General features: G+C 37.1%; 1 protein-coding gene across 1 annotated transcript in view; it reads left to right on the forward strand.

The window, feature by feature from the left end:
• Cpr50Cb (Cuticular protein 50Cb) overlaps positions 1 to 20769 on the forward strand; it is a 125058-nt gene that overhangs the window by 92038 nt on the left and 12251 nt on the right. The window contains exon 2 of the mRNA XM_067771863.1: positions 13712 to 13825. Coding sequence (XP_067627964.1) covers positions 13712 to 13825 — 114 coding nt within the window. The remainder of the gene's footprint in view (positions 1 to 13711; positions 13826 to 20769) is intronic.

A 20769-nucleotide genomic window follows, 5' to 3' on the forward strand; every position in this document is an offset into this window, starting at 1 on the left:
TAAAACGACTGATCTATTGGAGTTAGTTCATACCGACGTATGTGGAGTAATGCGTACTAATTCCTTGGGGGGATCTCGATATTTTATCACATTCATTGATGACAAATCAAGGTGGTACCAAATATATTTCATAAGAATGAAAAGCGAAGTTATGACCAAATTTGCAGAATACAAACTCATGGTCGAAAAAAGGTAAGTTTATTAAATTTATCAGATCAGACCAAGGAATGGAATACGTTAACAATGAAATACAGACATTTTTAAAGAAACAGGGTATAAAACACAGACGGACAATTGATTATAGGCCGCAACAAAACCGCGTTGCAGAGCGCAAAAATAGGACATTGGTAGAAATGGCCAGATGCATGATGATTCAATCAAGCCTGTCTGCAGCTTTTGGGCTGAAGCGGTTTTGACAGCAAATTATTTGCGAAATAGATGCACATTTAGTAGTTTGGATGGTGAAACTCCATTTAAATTGTGGACTGGAAGATTACCAAACGTAACTCACTTTCGGAAGTTTGAGTCAACAGCTTGACAAAACTCAGAAAAAGGGAAAGTCTGAAGTCAAATCGAAAAAATGTGTTTTTATTGGATATTCAGAAGAAACTAAAGCTGACAGGCTTTGGGATGCAAATGCGAGAAAAGTTTTACGAAGTAGAAGCGTCACTTTTGGTAACAGTTTCGAGCTAAGCGGTTATGAAGAATTTATTTATTTATTGAAGAAAAAGTCAAAAAAGATTTAGGGTTTGGTATTGGTTTTAAAATGTTCAACAACAACAAACGTATAGAAAGTAGCAGTGCTGAAGAAGACAACGAAGATCCTAAAGAAGAATTTGGCGATGAAGGAGATGACGGGTATAATACCCCTTCTGAACTTTAAAATATTGAATGGTATGCTACTCACATGACTTCGATGCGAGGACAAGGCAGGCCTAAGATAGTTCTCAATGGAAGACGACGAAGGTCACGTAAATTGCATAAGTCAATCGAACAGAGGAGCATCAGATGAGATTGGTGAAGATTACCCTAATACTGCTGGATTAGCTGTTCATAGCGATCAACTTTCAACAAATGAAGCTCTATCTAGTCCAGATGCAGATGCCCTAATGAAAAATCATACTTGGGATGTAGTTGAGCATCAGTTAATAAGAATATAATCGAATGTAAATGGGTCCTACGCACAAAATATAAACCTGACGGAATTATAGAACGACGCAAGCCTAGACTTGTCGCAAATTGATGAACTCAAATACAGGAAATTGACGAAACGCCTGCAGTTCTGGCGGCTGAATATAGTTTGATTTTGCATCAACTAGATTTTGTAACTGCATATTTGAACGGGAGTATCGAGGAGGAAATATTTATGAGAATACCGAAAGAATTGAACAAAATTTTAAGTAAGGATGAATCGAAAGAATATCACGGAAATAAGGTATGTTTGATTAAGAAAGCACTTTACGGTTTAAAGCAGTCTGGTAGACAGTAGTACAAGAAACTAGATGAAAAATTGAGGGAAATGAAATTCCAGCCATTGAAATCAGACAGATGTGTTTTTCTGAAGAAAGAAAAAGAAAACAGAGAAAAGTATAATAATTTTCGCAGTTTACGTCGATGATTTGATTGTAGCAGCCAATAACGATCAAATGTTGTACGAGCAGAAAATGGAACTAGCAAAACCATTTGAGATGAAAGATTAGGGTGAGTTGACATATTGACTTGGTATTAGTTTCAAGCAAAATAACCAGAATAATACAGTAACCATGTCGCAAGAAAAGTATGTAAATTGTATATTAAAGCGGTTTAACATGCAAGACGCGAAGCCAGACTCCACTCCTTTAAATACGAGCGTAAAACCTTCGAAAGAAATGAGCCCAAATACCGAAACAGAGAAGCAAGAAGTTCAAAATATACCTTACCAGAATCTTATAGGGTCTAAAGCCAGATGTTGCACATGCAGTATCGTGTTTAAATCAATACAATTCCAATTACGGAAAAGAGCTGGATAGAGAGACTGGATATCTGCAAAACGGGTACTAAGATACATAAAAGGAACTGCAAGGACTGGTAAAAACTAGTGGGTTATACCGACGCAGATTGGGGCGCTAATATAGATGACAGGAGATCTTATACTGGTTTTGTCCTCAAGTTAGCAAATGGTTTAGTAAGCTGGGAGTCTCGAAAGCAGAGAACAGTTGCAATGTCAAGCACAGAAGCAGAGTATATGGCGCTTTCTGAATCTGTAAAAGAAGCAATACATCTCAGACGTTTTTTAGTTCAAGTACGTGGTCAAATTGGTATTACACCTATATTTAATGACAACCAAGGAGCAAGATTATTGAGTAAGAATCCAGTAGTCCATAATCGAACAAAGCATGTTGATATACGCCATCATTTTCTAAGAGATACAGTGGAGAGGGGAGAAATGTCTATCGAATATTTGCCTTCTGATAGAATGCCAGCGGATGTGCTGACCAAAGCACTACCATTGTCAAAACAATGTACTTACATTAAAGAAATTGGATTAACTATAATTCAGATTAAACATACACGAGCCGGACCCGTGCGCATCTTGCGCAACCAATATAAAAGTCTCTTATCAAATATCAACAGAAATCAGCTGTTCTATCAACCAATTAAAACTTAGAGTTGCGCTGCCATCTGGCGTATGGTAGCGACTGCCGGTAATGCAGTGCAAATATTCACAATAGTGCTTTATACTCAATCTTCTCAACAAGCTTTGCTCATTGCCATCAGACATGTTAAATCAATTTAGGAGTTGGGTGCAAAAAAGGCGTAAAATTTATCAATAGAAATAATAGCCGCTTCTAATTATTCAAGTAGTTTAATATTTAAGAATTCATGAGCTTAACACCGGCTTATAATAATTGAATATTCAATCATTATTTTTGAAAAGAAAAACATTTACTGGCATACTGCGATTTTAACATTTCGAAAACTGCCACATAATCATCATCAGTCAATTTCGAAGTTATCAAAGGTTTCCCCGAAATTCGAACTGCGAATCACACGGTGATACTGCAGTTGCCTTAAATCATCGCAATATGCCAGTAAATGTTTCTTTCTTTTCAGTTTCTCTTAAACTTCGCAAAGACGATCTATTACTTTCTTGCTATATGTCAAAATGGTTCTATATGTCCTACTCGTTTTGCTATTGTAGTAAAATGGATTTTGTAAATGAATACATTGTGCATTGACCAAAAAGAGTAAATTGTGGATATTTTTTGTCGATAATATAATAAAAACAGATACTTGAGTTTAAGTCATTTAAATCTAAATACATCAAAGTACATAGGTTTATCGGCGATTTTTTGGAGCTTCCTAATTCCGAGAATTTCGATAAATATATGTCTAATTCCATGGCATCGCTCTACAGCGATTCAGGATTTTTCTATTCACCTGACTCACCTTCCCAGTTTTCCTTCATATGTGCCACAAAAAAAAATATGTTTCATTGGGAGGAACTCGTCAGAGGCTATTAATTTCCCTCCCCACAAAGAGATTGACTGGCTCCATCGGACTACAGTTTTTTATAGCTGATGTCTTGACGGAATATAAATATAGGACCCGAGTGATTGAGAAGGAACATTAGTCTCTCTGCCTATTTGCATGGCATTTGTAGGTTGAATTCTATCTTACTTGAGCAATTTTGTATTCAAAGTTAATTTTCTTTGCTATCAAAAAAGCTACAACTACCTATAGAGCCTACTTTAAATGACTGTAATTACAAACTATTGTGTTTAGAAGAATATTTTTCTTAGAAAATAGAGAAAAATAGTATATTGCTATTGCAATTTGCAAACTCACAAACCAGTATAGATACAGTATTTAACTATAAACCGCTAGGGAGAATATATGAAGGAACTTAAGAGCTTTTATAATATATAACTTTCAATTGTTTAATCAACAATTGAGGACGTTCAAATGTAGATTAGCACTTTTTAATGCAAGCCTTTTATATGGCACATTGGCAACACTCATTTAGAACGATGACAATTTTAGGAACAGAGATGTTGAAATATTTGTAATTTGCTTTTTTTATTATTAAATTTTTAGGAAAATTTCAATATGAATACTTTTCCAGTTAACTTCTTCGTACTTTAGTGTCATTTACATATGGAAAAAAACTGGTCATCACGGACAATAATAAAATTTTTGTGATGATATTTTGAAGTGGCTTTAATTAAATGCAACCATAATATATTTGAGCGGGTTTTGTGCGTGTACGATATTTTTCATGATTGATTGGTACTAGAAAAGTGTGTGCACACTCAGCAAAGGCTGCATTCATTTGAATGTTTATTCTGTGTTGAAAAATGTTTGCGTTCCATTCAATTACTTCATTCTTTCTTCGAATGAGTTAAGGAGTGCATTCTTTTTTTCCACTACTGAATGAAGAATGGGTTGACTTTTAAGCCACATTCCTTAGCAAGGAATGAATGAATGAAGAAAAAGCATTCTTAAATCAATGATTTAAAATTTCAAATGATTGCACAGTTTTACGGCTCTGGTTGTTACAATATAAAACAAGTAAGGAAGGCTAAGTTCGGGTGTAACCGAACATAACATACTCAGTTGAGAGCTATGGAGACAAAATAAGGAAAATCAATCTGGGGTAACCCTGGAATGTGGTTGTATAACATGTGTATCAAATGAAAGGTATTAAAGAGTATTTTAAGAGAGAATAGGCCATAGTTCTATGGATGAACGCCATTTAGGGATATCGCCATAAAGGTAGACCAGGGCTGACTCTAGAATTTGTTTGTACGATATGGGTATCAAATGAAAGGTGTTACTGAGCATTTTAAGAGGGAGTGGGCCTTAGGTCTATCGGTGGACGCCTTTTCGAGATGTCCCCATTAAGGTGGACCAGGGGTGATTCTATAATGTGTTTGTACGATATGGGTATCAAATGAAAGCTGTTAATGAGTATTTTGAAAAGGAGTGATCCTTAGTTCCATAGGTGGACGCCGTTTCGAGATATCGCCATAAAGGTGGACCAGGGGTGTCTCTAGAATGTGTTTGTACGATATGGGAATCAAATGAAAGGTGTTACTGAGCATTTTAAGAGGGAGTGGGCATTAGGTCTATAGGTGGACGCCTTTTCGAAATATCGCCATTAGGGTGGGCCAGGGGTGACTCTAGAATGTTTGTACGGTATGGGTATCAAACGAAAGGTGTTACTGAGCATTTTAAGAGGGAGTGGGCATGGGGTCTATAGGTGGACGCCTTTTCGAGATATCGTCATTAGGGTGGGCCAGGGGTGACTCTAGAATGTGTTTGTACGATATGTGCATCAAACGAAAGGTGTTACTGAGCATTTTAAGAGGGAGTGGGCATTAGGTCTATAGGTGGACGCCCTTTCGAGATATCGCCATTAGGGTGGGCCAGGGGTGACTCTAGAATGTTTGTACGATATGGGTATCAAACGAAAGGTGTTACTGAGCATTTTAAGAGGGAGTGGGCATTAGGTCTATAGGTGGACGCCTTTTCGAGATATCGCCATTAGGGTGGGCCAGGGGTGACTCTAGAATGTGTTTGTACGATATGGGTATCAAATGAAAGGTGGTAAGGAGTATTTTAAAAGGGAGTAATCCTTAGTTCTATAGGTGGACGCCTTTTCGAGATATCGCCATAAAGGTGGACCAAGGGTGACTCTAGAATGTTTGTACGATATGGGTATCAAACGAAAGGTGTTACTGAGCATTTTAAGAGGGAGTGGGCATTAGGTCTATAGGTGGACGCCTTTTCGAGATATCGCCATTAGGGTGGGCCAGGGTGACTCTAGAATGTGTTTGTACGATATGGGTATCAAATGAAAGGTGGTAATGAGTATTTTAAAAGGGAGTAATCCTTAGTTCTATAGGTGGACGCCTTTTCGAGATATCGCCATAAAGCTGGACCAAGGGTGACTCTAGAATGTTTGTACGGTATGGGTATCAAACGAAAGGTGTTACTGAGCATTTTAAGAGGGAGTGGGCATTAGGTCTATAGGTGGACGCCTTTTCGAGATATCGCCATTAGGGTGGGCCAGGGTGACTCTAGAATGTGTTTGTACGATATGGGTATCAAATGAAAGGTGGTAATGAGTATTTTAAAAGGGAGTAATCCTTAGTTCTATAGGTGGACGCCTTTTCGAGATATCGCCATTAGGGTGGGCCAGGTGTGACTCTAGAATGTTTGTACGATATGGGTATCAAACGAAAGGTGTTACTGAGCATTTTAAGAGGGAGTGGGCATTGTCTATAGGTGGACGCCTTTTCGAGATATCGCCATTAGGGTGGGACAGGGGTGACTCTAGAATGTTTGTATGATATGGGTATCAAACGAAAGGTGTTACTGAGCATTTTAAGAGGGAGTGTACATTAGGTCTATAGGTGGACGCCTTTTCGAGATATCGCCATTAGGGTGGGCCAGGGGTGACTCTAGAATGTTTGTACGATATGGGTATCAAACGAAAGGTGTTACTGAGCATTTTAAGAGGGAGTGGACATTAGGTCTATAGGTGGACGCCTTTTCGAGATATCGCCATTAGGGTGGGCCAGGGTGACTCTAGAATGTGTTTGTACGATATGGGTATCAAATGAAAGGTGGTAATGAGTATTTTAAAAGGGAGTAATCCTTAGTTCTATAGGTGGACGCCTTTTCGAAATATCGCCATTAGGGTGGGCCAGGTGTGACTCTAGAATGTTTGTACGATATGGGTATCAAACGAAAGCTGTTACTGAGCATTTTAAGAGGGAGTGGGCATTAGGTCTATAGGTGGACGCCTTTTCGAGATATTGCCATTAGGGTGGGCCAGGGGTGACTCTAGAATGTTTGTACGATATGGGTATCAAACGAAAGGTGTTACTGAGCATTTTAAGAGGGAGTGGGCATTAGGTCTATAGGTGGACGCCTTTTCGAGATATTGCCATTAGGGTGGGCCAGGGGTGACTCTAGAATGTTTGTACGATATGGGTATCAAACGAAAGCTGTTACTGAGCATTTTAAGAGGGAGAGGACACTAGGTCTATAGGTGGACGCCTTTTCGAGATATCGCCATTAGGGTGGGCCAGGGGTTACTCTAGAATGTTTGTACGATATGGGTATCAAACGAAAGGTGTTACTGAGCATTTTAAGAGAGAGGGGGCATTAGTTCCATAGGTGGACGCCTTTTCGAGATATCGTCATTAGGGTGGGACAGGGGTGACTCTGGTATGTTTTTGTACGATATGGATATCAAATTAAAGGTATTAATGAGGGTTTTAAAAGCGAGTGGCCCTTAGATGTATATGTGAAGGCGTTCTCGTGATATCCACCAAAATGTGGACCAGGTGATCCAGAAAATCATCTGTCGGGTACTGCTAATTTATTTATATATGCAATACCACTAACAGTATTCCTGCCAAGATTCCAAGGGCTGTTGATTTCGCCTTGTAGAACTTTTTCATTTTCTTCTACTTAATATGGTAGGTGTCACACCCATTTTACAAAGATTTTTCCAAAGTTATATTTTGCGTCAACAAACCAATCCAGTTACCATGTTTCATCCCTTTTTTCGTATTTGGTATAGAATTATGGCATTTTTTTCATTTTTCGTAATTTTCGATATCGATAAAGTGGGCGTGGTTATGGTCAGATTTCGCCCATTTTTTATACCAAGAAAAAGTGAGCTCAGGTAAGTACGTGGGCTAAGTTTAGTAAAGATATATCGGATTTTGCTCAAGTTATTGTGTTAATGGCCGAGCGGAAGGACAGACGGTGGACTGTGTATAAAAACTGGGCGTGGCTTCCACCGATTTCGCCCATTTTCACAGAGAACAGTTACCGTCATAGAATCTATGCTCCTACCAAATTTGAGAAGGATTAGTAAATTTTTGTTCGACTTATGGCAATAAAAGTATTCTAGACAAACTAAATGAAAATGGGCGGAGCCACGCCCATTTTGAAATTTTCTTTTATTTTTGTATTTTGTTGCATCATATCATTACTGGAGTTGAATTTTGACTTAATTTACTTATATACAGTAAAGATATTAAATTTTTTGTTAAAATTTGAATTTAAAAAATTTTTTTTTTAAAAAGTGGGCGTGTTCTTAATCCAATTTTGCTAATTTTTATTTAGCACATATAGAGTAATAGTAGTAACGTTCCTGCCAAATTTCATCATGATATCTTCAACGACTGCCAAATTACAGCTTGCAAAACTTTTAAATTACCTTCTTGTAAAAGTGGGCGGGGCCACGCCCATTGTCCAAAATCTTACTAATTTTCTATTCTGCGTCATAACGTCAACCCATCTACCAAGTTTCGTCGCTTTATCTGTCTTTTGTAATGAGTTATCGCACTTTTTCGGTTTTTCGAAATTTTCGATATCGAAAAAGTGGGCGTGGTTATAGTCCGATATCGTTCATTTTAAATAGCGATCTGAGATGAGTGCTCAGGAACCTACATGCCAAATTTCATCAAGATATCTCAAAATTTACTCAAGTTATCGTGTTAACGGACGGACGGACGGACGGACGGACATGGATCAATCAAATTTTTTTTCGATCCTGATTATTTTGATATATGGAAGTCTATATCTATCTCGATTCCTTTATATATGTACAACCAACCGTTATCCAATCAAACTTAATATACTCTGTGAGCTCTGCTCAACTGAGTATAAAGATTACGATGGCTTGGCCTGCGTCGCTGTACATACATATATTTGTTTATACAATCTCTTTTCTAGTATGCCAGTCACAGATAACTTAACGAGGCACACCTTTAAAAACATTTTCATGGAAATTAACGTAAAACTTTGCCTACTCATCTAACTGCAATTAAACTGAGTTTATGATATTTCAACGGCCAATTATAAAGTTAAGTATAACAATTGCCCGGCCTTTTGTCTTTTGCGCTGCTCTGTCATATATCAATATATCGGCTGCGCCCTTTTTCGATTACAAAAATACATTCTACCTGCAGTCATACATAAGCTCATATCTACAGCACGGTATTCTAAAGCAAATCTGCCAGATATTCCTTTTTTTAATGTCATACAATATATGTATATATATTTTGTTAACTGAAAATTATCCATTAATGGCGCTGCACCTGTGGATTAACAACATGTAAGTTGTTGTTTTTGTTGTTATTGTTGTTACAAATACTATTTGTAGTTCTTTAGTTCTTTCAAATTTTTCGTTCACAGGCAGGCGTTGAATGTCAAATGCGATGCTATCGCATGGCACTTTTTATTTTAATTTCTGCAAACAAATGCACTTAAAAGAATTCATGCCCAATTATTGCTTTGTGATTGCCAAAAAATGTTTAGTTGCATATTTTTGATTTATTTAGCCTTTCATGGCTTGGCAGTCGAACATGCAAAAACAGCTGCAAGAAAATTTGCATAAATTTATTAAATTTATTCAATTTTTGCGTTTATTAATTTTTTACGTTTTCTGATTTTAATATTTTAGTATTAATAATGAGTTTTGTAGAATTTTTAAGCTATTGCATAGATTTTATCGCGGGCTTGGCGACTAAATCAATAAAAACTGTAACGCATATTTGTCAAGAAAGGTTCGAAAAGGTTCGAAAAGGTTCGAAAAGGTTCGAAGAAGTTTCGGTGTTAGCAACAGGCTGATTACAGAAAATTGGATCTATTTATGCGAATATTGGTTGTTGTCTTTGGTGTACATTTATCTTCACTACTGCGCTGTAGATGGCACCCATTGAATTACGAGCATCAAATATTTCATTAGGGGGACTCATGAAAGCATATAAACTTATAAGGTGTAAAATTATATCCATTTACACACGCTGTTATATGAACGCACCTAGAAATACTCTTAATAAACTTGACTATTTATCAGCTGTATTATTGCCAAACAAAAATTTTTTGATTGTTATACAAATTAAAAAATGCCAAGATTAAGTGAAAAATCAAAACTAAAACGTCTTTACAAAGATATTCTAGTAAATGACTTGCTGATGTTGGAGATTTCTGATGAAAATGCCTGCTGTAATGTCTGCAAGATTGCATTCCTTTGAGTTTACCGCGTTTACACAATGAAATGTGCACGTAAATTTATACAAATTGTGTAAATGATTTTTCATACAAAATTTGACAGTTCGTTTACGCACTAGATAAATTTATACGTTTACACACTTTATAAGGCATTTATACGGTTACATGAGTCCCCCTATTAACATCGGATAGAAAATGTATAGCCAAACGCAAACATTTTCCATTAGCTTCAGCTCTTGCTCTAACTATACATAAGTCGCAAGGTGAAACTTTTGACGAAATAGTATATGAGTATAGTAAAGCACATTCTCAGGAACTCGTTTATATTGCGCTCTCTCGGGTGACAAATATTAAAAAATTGTATATCACTACAAAAAACGATAATGCCGCATTTAAGTTTTATCATAATCGAAAGCAAGCTGCATCGACTGCATCTTTGTTGCAAGAATTCAAAAGACTATCTTTAAATAGTGTTCAGACGATAGCTCAAAGTGTCTTAGATTTCATTAGTAATAGAAATGACATTTCAATAATTACTTTCAATTGCCAAAGTCTAAATAGTCACAAATACGATTTACAAGATTCAGTTACGAGACAAATATGTAAATGTCTTATTTCTTTCCTAAACTTGCATGACGCGTGATAATCCGATTGAAATACCTAATTTCAAATGTATTGTTCAATTCAAACGGGATACTGCTCCAAAGGGTGGTGTAGCTATTTACCAAAATAACAATAACGTTACTAATATTATGACTCCGAATATTGAAATAAATATTGCACACGTTAGCGATGTTAATTTTAGGTGCTCATTTGTTGGAGATATTTGTGCGTGCTTATGCAAACTTAGAAATGGTCTACACATTATCATGGTAGCAATTTACATTTCTCCGAATCCAAAATTGGACGAGGTAGAGCATTTTATTCATCGCACTTTACTGGAGTACTATGAAGAAGGGGCAAAAATACTTGGTACAAATGCTAATAAATTTCCACTTATCTTGGCCGTCGATTTCAACTTCAATTCCGCTGATAAAAAATCAGAGCGGTTGACAAGTTTTCTTTTTGAAAAATTCAATTTGAAAATAAATAATGATTCAAAAGGATCCACAACAAAATATGGGACCACCATTGACGCGGTATTTTCAAGATATTTAGAGGATATCAAGTCTCAAACGTATGTTTCCTATTTCAGTTACTATAAACCTATAATTTCCATTATAAATATTACTGAATAACCTATGTATGTACATATCTTTTAAGATAATAATAAACATTTTTTAACCAATATTAACTTCTCATTTATTCAATAAAAGTAAAAAATTTGTTTTCTTATCTTAAAAATTTTGACTTGAATTAATATCAAAGACAAAACTTGAATTAATATCAAAGAAAACAAAATGTTGCATAAATATTATAATTGCATAAGTTGATAATATGCAATAGCTTTACCGTGGCAGTCCCCGAGTGCCACACGTCTTTTTTTTTTATAAAAATTTATTTCAAGGTGTATTTTGTGTTCATATTTGAAAGCTTCTTTGCACTCCAGAAAACTTTCTGATGAAGTACTGTGTGAGATTATTGCCTTAATCGGCGCCTGACTATCAATATATATGTATGTATATTGTCGCGACTGCAGCTTAAGCATTAACCCCTCAAAACCCAAAAAATATTTTTTTTTTTTTTTTCAAAAAACTATTATGGCCAAAGTTTTTAGCGGACAATTTTGAGTCGGACAGGGTATACATGAAAATTTTAAAATCAAATGAAAATCTTTTAAGTAGGTCATGAAAAAAACCTTAAAAATCAAAGAAAAAAAGTCAAAAAACTCAAATTTTGCAGGCTCGAAAATTATTGTTTTGGGTATGCTTAGTGGAACTTTTTTTCCTGAGCCCAAAACCTATCGAAAAATCGATGGCACGATATAGGTTAATAAATCGACCCAGTCTATTAAGCACGCTTCCTCCAGAATTTCTGCTGCATTCTTCACGGCTATAATTTCTGCTTAAAGACGCTGCAGTAATCAGCCAGCATGTAGGATCTACTTATTTTTTAATCGACGCAGTAAACAGCACACCCGACCCCTTCCATTAATTTGGAACCAACCGTATACACGTGCAATTTCTGCACCCTGGCACCAACTTACCGGCTCAATTGTGGCCCCAAGAAGCTTAGGTACGTAACCATATATTTCGTTTGCCCGATATTAGATAGCGCTATATTGCTATGGCCATAAATCCCGCACTCAAGTTGCCCCGAGGCCTTAAGCCTTGTTGCAGTTGCTAACGCAGGTCTGCAGGCACAATATGTGGAATGGCATGCAATGCTGCTGTCGGGGTAGTTTTTAGGGCTATCGATATACTAACCATTGATACTCTACATACCGCCAGTATAGGTTTGGCAATTGCCGTAAATAACCAATGAGAGACTTTGGATGAAAGGCCTCATGTGCATTCTAGCATCATCTTGTATGTATACAGTGCCGATAAGGCTCTCGTCGCACGCTCTTCCACATGGAGTTTACACGAGAGCTTACCAACTAAATTAACTCCTAGATACTTTGTGCTATATTTTTCTTGCAGTGTTTCCCATCCAAGCTTAGGCTTGCTCCAATTTGCGTCGTGCCCCTTTTAATTTTTTCTACAAATTGGTGGGATGGGACCCAATGTTTTATACCGACTCCGAACGGTGCCGAGGGGCGACCCCGCTTAAAAAAATGTACTTCTAATTGAAAAAAACTTGTTTCACTGGTGTGGTAGGTGGAGCACGCTACCATCACACCACGGCGGGCGCAATTACCCTATATATCCTAGTAAATAATACTAGATCGATTTTTTCCGCGTCGGCGGTTAACCCGAATCCTGATGCGCAGGCATGTACATACCAAAGTCTCTCATCCATCACAGAGCTGATTGTCGTTAGGAATCTGCCGCTTATGATGACTGAAACATCACCTGTATATGCCGTAAGTTTGACTAATCCTCCGTCGAACTGCCCAAGCAATTGGCTGATGACCAGCGTCCACAGCATAGGTTTTAAAACCCTGCGGAGTTCCTCTGTTTACACATTTTGTTGCCTCGCATAGATCCCATTGTGACGTGATCATTCTGCCACTTTCAACTTCTTCTATAAAAATATTTATTATTATTTTTTTTAATTAATATTATTTTATTTTTATTTGTTGATTTTCATTTACTTTGTTTGACTTTATTTCTTATATTTTAGTTTATTTTATTTATTTTGGGTTTTCTTTCATTTCGTTTCTCTTAATTTCATTTTATTTTATATCATTAATTATTATATTTTATTCTAACAGATTTTATTTTTTTTATTTTATTTTACTTCATTTTTTTATTTTTTTTTTTTACCTTTCTTTTAATTTTTTTGACTTTATTTCATTTTGGTTTTATTATATTTCATTTAGTTTTATTTTATTTTATTTTTTTAATTGAATTTTTTATAATTCTATTTTGTTTTATTTTTTTATATATTTTTTTTTATTTTACCTCATTTTATTTTATTTTAATTATTTATTTAATTATTTCATATTATTCTTTTCTATTTTATATAATTTTCAAATTTTAAAATTGTTTCTTTTCAAATGTTTTTTATTTTTTTTTTGTTTAATAGGCATTATTTTTACTTTCTGTTACCTCATTTAAATTTACTTTTTTTGTTCTTTTTCTTGCAGAGCTCCACAATCGCAGTCATCGCATGTGTATGCGCGCAAATCGCTCCCGGCTCAAATATGTACCTGCCTCCTAAGCCAAATGGCTACAATTACCCAGAGCCCAAAAACCCACTGGTAAGTTGATGCTGTGAAAATTAATAGTTAGGCCAATTGTTAAGTTGCAATACCTGTGGGTTGTGCGGTAGTTTCTTTAAATGGGCTGGCAGATCTTTTTGATAAAAAGTTCAGATAGTTCATTTCACTATGTGCCAAAATCAAATTGAGTGTGCAACTACTTATGAGAGTTTTTAAAAAATTATAGACTCATTTTTTTTAAGCTCTAGACTAATATGCAGTAGTAAAGCTTCCAGGATTCGTCTGACATTAATAGCTATGAGGTAGACGTTATATGGCGATAATCGAATTAGACATCACTGGGATCGATAGACATCATACCTCGACCTGTTGAACGTATTTCTTATAGGGAAGCTGCTACAGGAAGGGTGGTTACATAAATATGGTCGGATCTTATGCCCTTCGTCTTTACATTACTTCTACGTTTTAAATACTGACGAACCCTTTCCCTCTGCGCTAACTATTACCACGCTCTGGCCTTATACACAACGTAGCTCATTGGAACTCTTCAATTTATTCAGCGTTGATACTGAGGGAGTGAGTAAAATGGACCACTTAGGCCTTGTGAACACCTTTCCCCCTTGTGTACGGCGCAAAATCATTTGCCACAAATAGGAGTCTGTTTTGATATCGGTACCTAACAGGCATAGTTCCATCCATGACGATGTGATACATTTTTTTCGTATTCTTTGATTATGTGGAAGCAAGTTAGACTTTGGGATTTTCGATCTTGGAAGCTGCTACTACGACAACGTGAATTAACCTTTTCTCAGCTTAAGATAATACCTTATTGAGGCTGAAATGTGCAAATCTAGGACCCAATGCGAATCCTTTGCATTTCCAAGCTATCATGGAAATAACACCTACAATAGGGTGGGTCAAATTTATTGTTGAAAAGGCACATCCCGTTTCTGAATGTATGGGCCTTACTGAGTAATATTGTCCATAACGGCTCTCACAAATAAAATACATGAAAATAAATATCAAATTCGGATTCGGATTCGGATATAAAATTTTCTAGCAAAATTAGGGAGGCTCGAAATTCATTTCAGACCTATGGTCCCATGGAAAATATTACTCAGTAAGACCCATAGATTCAGAAACTGGATGTGTACCCGAGGTTCTTTTTCCCCCATAAAATTTGACCCGCCCTAACCTACAACATTTCCATGACCGTCAGCAAAAAAGATCGTAACCGAGAATTCTCTTTTTGTTTAAAATATACTTCCAAATTAACTTAGCTTCCCTCTGTTTCCATCACAAAAGCTCTCTTGCAGTCACACCTCTGCGGGCAGACGTTACAAAGTGAAGGTCGCTTATAAACGAAATATTGCTGAGGAAACCTTTTCTCTCTTCCTTTCTGGCATAACCCAACGTGTCTCGACATATACAGTACAGACCTACTTATGTGGAAGGTCATGTATCGAGAGTTTAGTCGAGTCTGACTAGATTTCAAATACCTCAAATAGACATCTGTGAGGAGCTCCTCTCCAACCTGAAGATAATTTAACAAAAGAATGATGAGCATAAGTATTTCCTTTCTGTGAAATACCTCTCCTTCTGTGAAAAGTAGTGCCACTAAGCTCAAGATCAGGTCAGCAGTATAGTAATCGACGAAATGAAAGCCGATCCGTGGAAATCGTAAAAGGTTTCGTTAAAATTTCAAACATCGAAAACTCCACAAATTCAGAAAGAACATCGTATGGGAAGTTACCTCGTCATCCAGTTTTTATATATTACGAACTTACTTCCCATGCCTACCTGCATCATCCCTGGTTCCTTGAACCATTCACCATCTTTTTTACTTTTCGTTATTATTCCCTTTCATTGTTGCAGCTATTTAACTACGACCGGCTGAAAACGTACACAGTTGCCATTAAGTAAGACAACCCACCCATTAAGTACCTATTTTTTCAGTCAACAACAACAATTGAAGCGCTATAAAATTATAAAGGTGTAGTTTGGTAGCCAAATTTGAGGAAGTCGAAAGCTGCTTAGAGGGGAAGAACGATGGAAGCTCTGCAACGAATACGAAATTATTATAGCTCAACTCATGGAGAGTAAATGGCAGAAATGAAGTGGCATGGCACTCCGAACACGCCAATAAACTTGGTACCTATGTATGAGAGTATTACTGTAGGTGAAGGCACGTGGAGTGGCAGCTCCAAAGTGTCAGTGCAACATGGAACACGGGAAACGTTGCAAACGAAGTTTTTTACACTAAGTATTTTACCGCAAGATTGGCAACCGAAAAGTAAATACAAAATACCAAAAATCAACTTGGCGTTTGAGTTGCGGACGTTATTCGGTTAGTAGGTAAATATGCCGGGCAATGTTGGTGCTACCACCGTTAATGCGGCTGCTGAAGCAATTGGCAGTTTGTATTACTTTTTGTTGGGTTATGCTATCTTTATATATAGAGGCGATCATTGATGAGGTGATTTTCCTGTAAGCCCTGCAGTTGAAACTTAAAATTTAGTTCAAAAATCGAAGACTACGTAATAGGTGGAAAAAGATGTCTGGCGGTATGTGATAGTGGCAGGAGTTGAAGGAGAACGATATCGGAAATAGTTCCGACGGTGGAATGATCGATAAGAAATAGGGCATATCAGGCTAACGGTATAAACGGTGAATATCAGGCCGCCAACAGCTGGACGGCGGTATTACAGCGTGCTGCAGCTGTTCAATAAAGAGGCGATCAACGGTCGTAGTAGCAACAGGGAGTATCAGCGCGGAAACAGTTGGGCGAAGGTAGCAAGCAAAAGCGGTTGAATAGCTGGACGACCTAGAGCGGCATTGAAGCGACGGAACGCGTACCAGCACCGTAGCCAGAGGGATATGAGTATCGGTTATAACTATAAGATTATGGGAGTTGGCCTTTGGTGGTCGATCAAGGGTGTAACAAAACAATCCTTCAGGTTTCACGTTTCCTTTTCTTAACTAATTTTAGTTCGCATTAACGTACTCAGCCTTGTTCCTGTCTAAGGTAGTGAAGTGTGCTCGCACCGCACGTTAGGGCAAAGATTCTTGACGGAAAATTTTCTTGTAGGCCTGTAAAACTATGCTTGCCATCTTTCACAGACGTTGAGATAACCATTACTCGAACCGTAGCGAAGTCGATCAGCCTCAACATGACGTTTAACAAACCAAGCATAATTTTGGTGTCATAGAGGAACAGCGCTCGTACATCGTTTCTTGTTTATCATAAATGTAGGCGATACTTATGGCCAAGTAATTCGATATTATAAAACTAAATAACTTTCAGCCGGCAGGCTTCGGAAGGATAACAGTTACACTTAACTCATGTCTAACTGACACATTAAACGTCCTCCCTAACATTGTTGCCTCTGAACCTTCACATACATGAAACTACTTCCTGTTCGGCTATAAGACTTAATGAGTGTGACGCTCCAACTCGTTACAGTTATGGTGGATCCTTAACGGGCTCACCGTGTGAATCCGAAATCAAATTACCAACCGTCATCGCTGAGTTTTGACAGGTGTTATAAATTTAGATACCCCTCAAGAGTATGGGGAAAAGTTTGATCTTCAACAATAGGTTCAAAATATGCTGCAGTGTTGTAGCCTGGGTTTTCTCTGAACAACTTAAGGTTACTCCTTCAGTCTATTTTCCTGGCTCGGCTACTATCTTCCAAGCGCAACTTATGAATATAAAATGGCCCTGTTAACTCTTGTCGAAGGATGAACACAGTTAAGAAATGCCCCTAGCGCTTTATTCCACCACCATATCGTCCAAGAACGTCAAGTTCTTGTTCAACGTACATTTAGATCAACAAGAGGGTATACGAAGAAAGTGCATTGCTGAATGGTACTGAGACGGTCGAAATCTGTCATTCACTCTAATCAATCAAAAGAAAGATACACAAAAGTTTCCTAGAGAAAGCGATTTGTAACTGATTCTCGTAGCACGCCTGTAGAACAACCAAACAAATATGGCCGACCTGCGATACAAAGAGAACAGAGGGCATTGTGAAAAGTTCAAGGAAAGAAATCTTCGGAACCACTGTTACTTTAACTATGTAATAGCATATGCAGGAGCTACGGCATGGAGTACTGCAAGCACACAGTCTCGCACTATCTTTGAGAATGGCTGTTCAAGTTCTCATACTCTGGACAGCTTTATACTTTCGGAACTTAAGGATATTGCAAATTGTTCCGTAAAAGATATCAGTAAGTTCATCGACCGGACGAACACAAAGTCGAAGAATCTTACGGTATGCAACAACAAATGGTTGGGGGAGGGAGTGCATGAAAAAGACGATCCGTCCGCTACTTTGGCTGCGTGTCTTTTATAACAGGGCCGGACAACAACCCATAGTGCGCGACCGTGGATGTAAGAATCCGCCAGTGACCATTTCGGCTAAAAAGTAGTTTATTTGTTTTGTCATACATTTTTTATTAAATCAATTGCGAAATCAAAATTCATTAAGACCTCCGTTTTGATTCATTAAAATTATTTCCCACTTTGCGTCTATTTACATAAAGGAAGTCTTTTATTGTTTGTCTGCCACTTGCTAAAAGAATAGTCCCAGTAACTACAAGCTCGGCTATAAAATATGTGCTTTCTTTCATGTAGACGTTGATGGCTGCCAACAGGAAAATAATAACAACAAAACAATGCCGCCCGCTCGAAAGATTCCCAGCTCTATTTTGTTATTTTATTGACTCTTAATTTTTGTTGTTAAATTAAATTGGTAAGCAAAGAAGCAAAATAGGCGTAGTTTGGTTGTTTCTTTTTTTTTTGTATATTTAAGGCAACAGAATATTGCAAGCAACGCCAAAATGCACTGTGGCAACATCAGACGCTGTTGTGTGGCTTAATTGGATGTGCTGCAAGTTGAGTGAGATTGTTATTATGTTTGCACAAATATACTTATGTATGTATATAAATCTACTTAGCTGAGTGTATTTATGCGCTTTCCTGCCTACAAAGGTAGATATAACATACAAACATACATATTGACTAACAACTTCATTGGCACTTAAACAAAGGAGATTAGCTGCCACAAATATGTAGGTAGGTATGTGCAGGCAGCCTAATGAATTACGTTCGATATTGTGGTTGTTGTTGCTATTATAGACTTATGTTAATCAAATTAGGTGCATCGGATGATATTTTGAATAGCAATTTTAATTGTTGCTTTTGTTATGACAAAAAGGAGGCAATACGATATTTTAACGGTTTTTGGGAAATTCCTGATAATTAGACACCTTCTGCTAACGTTCGAATCGCTGAACTGTCGAATAAATAACTCCAATGGTCTTTAGTTAGACTTCTATGGAAGTAGTACTTCACAATCACAATTATACTTCACTAATAGCATGTTTAAATCAAACTGACTCATTATCGCTTGCACCGCGCTGCTTTTATACTCTAAGTTAGCTTCGTTCACCTATTTCTGCTAAAGTCTGGACTTTTCAGGAACATGCCTTCTGGAACAATTGTATCTCATACTTGGTTATATGGCTATATGCGTATGTACATATGTGTGAGTAACAACTTCTGCTCTTGGCTGATGATAACGTAATGTGTAGGTGAAATAATCTCTTTGCTTCAAGCTGCTGGTTATGTGTATGTGTGGCTGCTTGTTTGATGTGTTCATGTACATAAGTGTGACTGCTTGTTTTAATGTGTACATGTACATAAGTGTGGCTGCTTGCTTTATTGTTGTTGTGCATTTATTTAGTAGCAGCATAGTGATGTATAAAACTGCTAATATTTGCCACAATATCTTAGGCATTTAAACGAACTGCAAAAGCAATAGAAGAAAAATGTTTGTGCTTGTGTCTACTACATACAAATCCCTAGGTTCTTGTCTTAAAATAATGCACCTTTGCCGGATATTGAACTGGTAAAATGTAAATGAATAAATGTAAGGCGCGTTAACCTCCGAAGAGATTTAGGGCCGAGCTTCTCTTCCAATTTGCGTCGTGCTCCTTTTAGTTTTTCCTACAAATTGGCGGGACGGGACCTACGTGCTTTATGCCTTCTCCGAACGACATATGCAATATGAGTTTTCACTGAGAAGCTTTTCATGGCAGAAATACAATTAGGGTACTTGCCAAACACTGCCGAGAGTTCCGTAAATTAATATAGTTTTATCGACCATCATTAAACCAACCATATACGGAACGATTGAATGTGACCATCCCGATTCTTCTAGATCTGTGGATTTTAGGCGCCTCTTGAGACAGGCATGCCTACCGCGGGAATAGTCTATACCCCTTAGCCTTTGGGTTCAATTCCTTCAGTAAGCAATTTACGAGGGAGGCTTGCCTCTCGGCAGTCGTAAGTATACTTCTGTGCTGATAAAACTTTCCGAAAATATGCATGTACGTGACTTACCAGGAGTTCGAACTCTTGCTTTAGACGGTACAGATACCACGCAGGTATGAAAGGAAAGCCTGAAATCACCACCATTCAGGAAGTACAATAAACCGGGCAAGACAGATCGACAATAGGGCCTACGACGTCTACGCAGTGGCCGTGTAATGGGAAGCAATTTCGGACCAACTTGTTGGGTTTATGTTGAGAAAGAAATCAATAGCTTTTCGATAACACGCCGATAACATCTTTTAGTTAGAAAATCGATAGCAGTTGATAAAAAAATCTATTACTTTTCAATAACAAATCGATTACTTTTCAATAAGTGTTTGATAACTTTTCGAAAAGAAATCGATTAATTGTCAAAAGCAAATTGATAAATTCTCAATAAGAAATTGATGATACGCCAATAATGAATTAGTAACCTTCCGATAACAAATCACTGGTTTTTCAATAGCAAATCAATACATTTTCAATGACATATCGATAACTTTTCGGTTTATAAAAGAGAACTTCTGGAACCTGTTGTGTAAATATATCTATGTATATATATATATCTATATATATAACTCTAAGAAGCTAAAGACCTCTCTTATAG

Source organism: Eurosta solidaginis, chromosome 3, assembly GCF_040869045.1.
Source record: "Eurosta solidaginis isolate ZX-2024a chromosome 3, ASM4086904v1, whole genome shotgun sequence".
Lineage (NCBI taxonomy): Eukaryota > Metazoa > Arthropoda > Insecta > Diptera > Tephritidae > Eurosta > Eurosta solidaginis.